We start from the raw sequence: 6,495 nt of genomic DNA, 5'->3' as shown, positions 1-6,495 counted from the left end.
GTCATGAATCAGGAAATGATCTGTTGCTCATCGCTGTAAACAGTTCAGCTGTAAACATGAGACCTAAAGGAGTTCTTTGACTTAACCTGACAGCCTCAAGTGGACTCTCAAGGAGCTGCAGTTCTTTGCACTTCAATGAAAGAACAAGTCAGCTGATACATCTCTCTACTAAATGTCTGAGTGATGGGACACTATGGTTTATATATTCTGCCTCCTTTTTCAGTCAGTGTGTGTTGTTGAAGAAGACAGTAGTCAGACAAGAGTAACCAGAGAGATAATCGCTCATGTCAACATACATTAATGTAAGGCCTTGTCATGCATGAGAATCTATTTTTCTTTATTGACATAAACAAAACACAACAGAATCTGATAAATACAATAAATCAAAGTGTTATCCTTAAGGGGAATGAGGTCCAACATTCATCTGTAGCAACAGCTCAGGCTGTATCAAAGTACACTATCTTCATGGGATGTTAGAACTAATGTCATTAAATATTGAGACTCCTCTTGTTGTCTTTTTATCTTGAGGTAAAGTTATGACACTGAGGACAAACCTCTGGATATAAAACTCGTCCTGAATGTTTAAATTCGTATTTTCTTTGTTGTTCAAACGGCTGACTTTTGGTCATCTGTGCTTTAATAAAACAGTGATGTCATCGTGCATTCAATTTAAAAATATCAACCTCAGAAAATATATATTCTCGTCACGCTAAATCCAGAAAAGTCATATTTTACATCAATAGCAAACATGTTAAAACATTCACACAGTCCAGATACTATGGATGTGTTTAAAATCAGATACTTCCTCCTCTTCTGGAAAATGTACATATCATAGCATTCATGTCAGCACAGTGAGATCTCCTGCTCAGCAGCAGTTACTGGCATCCTGCGTCTGTTTTTCCCCTCCCAGCCACAAGGGGGCGCTGTTGATCTTAGGGTTCTGGGCCCTGGTCTCCTTCCCGTCACCCTGCATGCCCCCGTCTTCAGTGGCCACGCGCTTGTGGATCTCAGAGGCCATGGTGAGGAAGGACTTCTCCACGTTATCAGAGCTCTTGGCGCTCGTCTCCAGGAAGGGGATCTTTAGAGACGAGGCCAGGTCCTGGAGGAGAACAAGAAACCAGATACTTTAAATGTGCAAAGTCACAGTTTCAAGACTTTGTGAGATGTTTGCATTCATAACTCTTTGAGTAAAGTATCAGTGATTTAAAGCACTCATAATCAAAATGAGTGCATACATTCACACATTCAGCCTTTAATTAAAGATACAGTAACATGTAAGATAATGAATATTGCATATGAGATGTTTATAGAGTCTCAGATGTTTATCCATTACAGCAGAGCGTTACAACTTTTGAGTTATATGGCATTTTAAATCTGCAAAGTGAGTCTGGTCTTCAGACAAAGGTGTTAATGAAATTGAGTGCAGGTAAAGGATGTTTCTCTTTAGTTGCATGTCAAAGTGAAACGTTAACATGCTGCTAAAATATCATTCTGGTAATGTTAGCATTACTTTTTGCATGTGGTGTATGCAGAATGTACCAATGCAACCAAAGTATCCTTTTTCACCTCCGCAACATTGCACAGCTCAGATCTTCTCTCTCCTCCTCTGCTGCAGAAACCCTCATCCACGCCTTCATAACCTCCCGACTTGACCATTGCAACAACATTCTCTACGGCCTCCCCTCCACCGACCTCAAAAAACTTCAATATGTCCCAAATTCAGCTGCCCAATTACTCACCCACTCCCACTCCAGAGCCCACATCACATCCATCCTTCAGCACCTCCACTGGCTCCCCATTCAGCACCGAATCCACTTCAAGATCCTCCTCATCACCTACAAAGCCCTCAATAACCTCGCCTCCTCTTACCTGACCTACCTCCTCAAACGCCACTCCCCATCTCGCCGCCTCAGATCCTCAGATGCCAACCTCCTGTCTTCCTATCACCAAGTCCAAACACCGCACCTTGGGGGGACAGAGCCTTTGCCATCGCTGCCCCCGACTCTCTGGAACTCTCTCCCTCCACACATCCACAACTCTGACTCACTTCAATCATTCAAAAACCACCTCAAGACCTTCCTGTTCCAAAAAGCATACAACACATGACCTTTCCCCCCGCCCCACCTCTGTCCGAGTTTTGTTTTATTTACATGTTTTAGTTTTTAGTTTTACCTCATGTAAAGGACTTAAACCTGTGTTCTACCTCACAGCCAGCAGAGGGCGACTCCCCTCATTGCAGGAAATCCAATTCTACAGAAGTAGACGCAGAAAATCCTCCTCCCTACTTCTCACTTTACTTGATGACTCTATTTATATGTCCCTGGTGAGTTTCAGGTCACAATCACTAGTCTTCAGTCCTCTTTCACTCTGCATGATGCACATTGTCTAAATGATGGTGCAGTAAAATAGAGGATATAGCTGGATGTGCTTGAGGGCACTTCATTGTGACTGACACTTCTTACTCCTATATGCTGCATCCACCTCCTGCACAATTTTGAGTCCTGAAACAAACAAGGCACTGATTTAAAAAAGCCAAACTCTTCAGAACAGCTGAGCAGGAACCTCATGGTGGAAACTTGTAATGTGCAGCCAATGCTCAGGGAACAATGTGTCCTTCCACCGGGCGTCTCCTGCCTCACATTTGCTCTAAAAGTGGAAAACAGTAACACCAGTAATGTTGTCTTTCCATTTTTAGGCATCCAGTTTTGTTTCCTGGTGTTTGATGAGCATGGTGAATGATGTCAGGGGTTGTTTGGAGGTGAAACATTTAAGTGGAGAAGCTCTCTGCCCCGTGTGGAGCCTGTTACCTGTCCAGTAGCAGCGTCCACCACTTTCTTACTAACGAGGTCGGACTTGTTCCCCACCAGCAGCCTGGAGACGTTTTCACAGGCGTAACGATCGATCTCGTCCAACCACTGCTTCACGTTGTTAAAGGACTCCTGGGGAGAGGAAGAGGAGCAGGAGAAGAGGAGGAGGAGGAGGAGGAGAAGTTAATGTTCACACTCTCCTGTTATTGTGTTGTGGATGATGTGACAGAAACACACACTGACCTGCTCTGTGACGTCGTACACAATGATGATGCCGTGAGCTCCTCTGTAGTAGCTGGAGGTGATGGTTCGAAACCTCTCCTGCCCTGCTGTGTCCCACTGAGAATCACACACACACACACACACACACACATGGGAAACTTGTCCATGACTCTGCAGGCTTCAACAAAAGCTGTTTTGACCACGTCTAAAGAAAAACAGGCTCTTACAATCTGTAGTTTCACCGTCTTCCCGTCCATGTCGATGGTCCTGATCTTAAAGTCGACTCCGATGGTGGAGATGTAACTCTCTGTGTAAGTGTCATCCTGGGAGATGTGTGACATGTGAGCTAACATGAAATGTTAAAAACAGAATGAATGAAAGTTTAAAATAAACAACCTACTGCAAAGCGAAGGAGCAGACACGACTTCCCCACTCCGGAGTCACCGATCAAGAGCAGCTTGAACAGGTAGTCACTGAGGAGAACAGATACAGGTACACGTTTTTACGATTTGCATGCAGGTTTACTTTTTTGCATGTGGTCATGACAGGTCATAATTGGAGTAAACACATCTCTCAAACGATGCTGGTTTGCAACTCCTTAAGTCCTTAAGTTAACTTGAAATGGGCAAAGTTCACCTTGTGTGATCAGCTGCAGAAATGGACAAATTACCAAGTGTACCTTCTTCAGAAACAAATATTTGTGCAACATCACCAACCATGTGGATGAACCTCGAGACGTGAAACACCTTCATGGTTACGAACACACACGAGTTGAAACATGCAGGTACCTCAGTGGCACCAAATCCTGCAGCATCTGTTGTACTCTTATGTAGTTAAACATTGCTTAGAGGCTGTGCAAGATTATGGAACCAAGATGGTGGCGTGCAACAACGCAGCAGCTATGAGCTCTCTTTTTTTCCTAGTTGTATTTTTTCTTTGTAAGACCAATCTTTAAGTTGAATATAAGATAGGATAGTCCTTTATTAGTCCCACAACGGGGAAATGTACAGTGTTACAGCAGCAGTAGATCGTGCAAACAACAAAGAGAATATGAAATAAAAGTTATTAGCAATGCACAAATTCCTGGTTACAGGACCTAATGTCCTTCCTCTATTTAGAGGAAATTAAGTTTACTACTAGAGGTTGTTTAAATAATTTTAAAAAGACCTGGGGTCCTGTGCTGTCATTTTTAAATTATATTCCCTCTCTTGATGGCTAATGGAATATATGTTTCAGAGGGCAAGTTGTAAAAAATCATATCAAGATTTTGTTCTTTAGAAATATTTTTTATTGTTTATTTTTTTAACTAGTTTATTCTTACTTTATTTATTATTTATTTATTATTTATGTACTTCTCCACACAGAAGGTTTTAAGCTCCTACTCAATCTCCTATGTCTCCTTTTTCCTCTCCTCTTGTCTCCTTTCCTTCCTGCATGCTTTTTGCCTTCTTCACTAACTTGTTTTTCTCTCTTATGTTCCCTTCTTTTCTCCAATATTCCTTCCTTGTTTCCTTTCCTCTCCTCTTCCCTCCCTCCACTTCCTTTCCTTTGGTGCCGCTCCTGTTTTTGTTCCTATTAAACATCGTTGTCCCCTTTTTTAAGACTTTCCTTTTTAAAGACTTTCCTTTGACTTTTCTTCCATATTTTCTGGTTTCATTATTTGCGTTTTCTTTCCCTGTTTCATCCTTGTTTCCTTTCCTATTTCTTTACCTTCCATCTCCTTCCTCTCCTTTCCTTCCTTTGCATTTCTAATTCATGAGTCCTTCCTGTTTTCTTATTTTCAAGATAACTTATTTCAATACACATTGGATTGGAATATATAACTGGGTAACATGCACTTTTTAATTGATGTATACAGCAGAAAAACCTAATAAAAATATATTTAAAAAACAAAAGTATGTGCAAACTGAATAAGTCAATTTAAAATATATTTAAAGACCAGTGATACCGTAAGAAATGTGCACAGAAGTGACATGAGTGAATAAAAAACAACGTACAGAAGAAAGAATGTGGGCAGGAACAAGATGAGTAATTATTGCACATTAATAAAAATTGCACTTGTGTTCGTTTGGTGAGATTATATTGTTCCTGTTTATTGTAAAGGAAGACAGGACCTCTCTGTGAGACACTGTGGGAGTCATATTAGGTGTTCATATTAGAACAAAAACACAGCAAGACACAGAAGACTCAGAGGCAAAACACAAGAAAGTTACACTTCCTCGTTTGCAAGTTTGTTGTCATGTCCCCTAGGACTACATTACCCATCAGCCACAGGGGCCTAGTGGTCTGAATGCAAGTTACTTGACAATGCAGAAAACTAGGCTTCTAGGTGGCGTTCAGGCTTCTGCTGTAAACCGTGACGCTCTGATGACTACTCTGCAGCGTCAACACATCCACAAACACAAAGAAGCACACTGCTGCCTAACTTCTGTTCCTCTCCTCTGCAGTCAGTATCAAAGAGCAGGTGTCAGCGTTGTCTGGTAAGAGCACAGCATGCTTAAAGGAGCTAGATATTTACACCTACATGACGGAGGAAACACTTACTATTCAGGATTCATGGCTGTCGGCGTCGATCCAGACGACAGGACGAAACAGAAATAGCTGAAACTGAATCCTGAAGTTGGGAAAGCTGCTGCTGCAGTGAGGCTGCCTGTGTCTGTCCTTCGGAGGGCGAATGGCAGGAGAAGCTGGGGCTACATACCGTCCGAGCTGACTGGTTCAGATGCATTATTTATTAATAAAGTCCAGCTCGGGTTACACTGGGGACAGCACCTGGAACCCAGACACACACGCACACACTCACAAACACTCTGCATTGCTGTAAACACTTCAAACCTTCACCTGAACTGAAAGCATTCATGCCTTTTCTGTTTAATGTTGTGATCTGTCTCTGCAGGGGTGAGCACCACAACACTGTTTCTGCTTGTGACAGAGATCCCTTTAAACTGAGAGCGACCTCTCTCTGTATGTCTTACGTCACCAGAGCGACCACATCTCTTGCAAACAAACAAGCAGGAAGTAGATCCTCTGAAACCCAGGAAGCAGGAAGTAGATCCTCTGAAACCCAGGAAGCAATCCATAAAACCACAGGCCAACACTTGGAAGTCGTGGGAACTAACGACTACTCCAAGAGTCTGTGTTCTCTCGACCTTTCAGGATCTTAAATTGAAGAGCGATTTAAAAGACAAACACATGTCAGACCTTCACACACGTTTACACTCTCACTGTCTTTATCTCACGTGCACAGAGCCGAGCACACATTCACTGCTCTGTGTTGTTGTTGTTGTTGTTGTTGTTGTTGTTGTGGACACACTCGGTGCACTGATGCAGCTGATCCTTCCTCTAATGGATGCAGAGTTGTTGTTCCCACAGCTGTGTGTTGAAGCATGCTGTAAGTAATGAATGATCTCTGCACTTTAACAGCATCGTGGAGCGTTTAGAAATGCATCATTTATCCTCCACAAAG

The 6,495-nt window shown here is 42.4% G+C and overlaps 1 protein-coding gene across 1 annotated transcript; it reads right to left on the bottom strand.

Moving 5' to 3' along the window:
• Nucleotides 1-316: 316 nt before the first annotated feature.
• Nucleotides 317-6,059, bottom strand: LOC117825973 (ras-related protein Rab-1B-like). The gene is made up of 6 exons (XM_034701990.1): nucleotides 5,574-6,059; nucleotides 3,430-3,502; nucleotides 3,257-3,352; nucleotides 3,051-3,146; nucleotides 2,808-2,939; nucleotides 317-1,099 (listed from the first exon to the last, which is right to left on the bottom strand). The coding sequence occupies exons 1-6, from the start codon at nucleotides 5,585-5,587 to the stop codon at nucleotides 866-868; spliced, it is 645 nt and encodes a 214-aa protein (XP_034557881.1). The 5' UTR covers nucleotides 5,588-6,059; the 3' UTR covers nucleotides 317-865.
• Between the last annotated feature and the right edge of the window lie 436 nt (nucleotides 6,060-6,495).

The sequence above is a fragment of the Notolabrus celidotus genome, chromosome 14 (genome assembly GCF_009762535.1).
Source record: "Notolabrus celidotus isolate fNotCel1 chromosome 14, fNotCel1.pri, whole genome shotgun sequence".
In the NCBI taxonomy this organism is placed as follows: Eukaryota; Metazoa; Chordata; class Actinopteri; order Labriformes; family Labridae; genus Notolabrus; species Notolabrus celidotus.
This window is presented reverse-complemented; position numbering and strand designations above follow the sequence as displayed.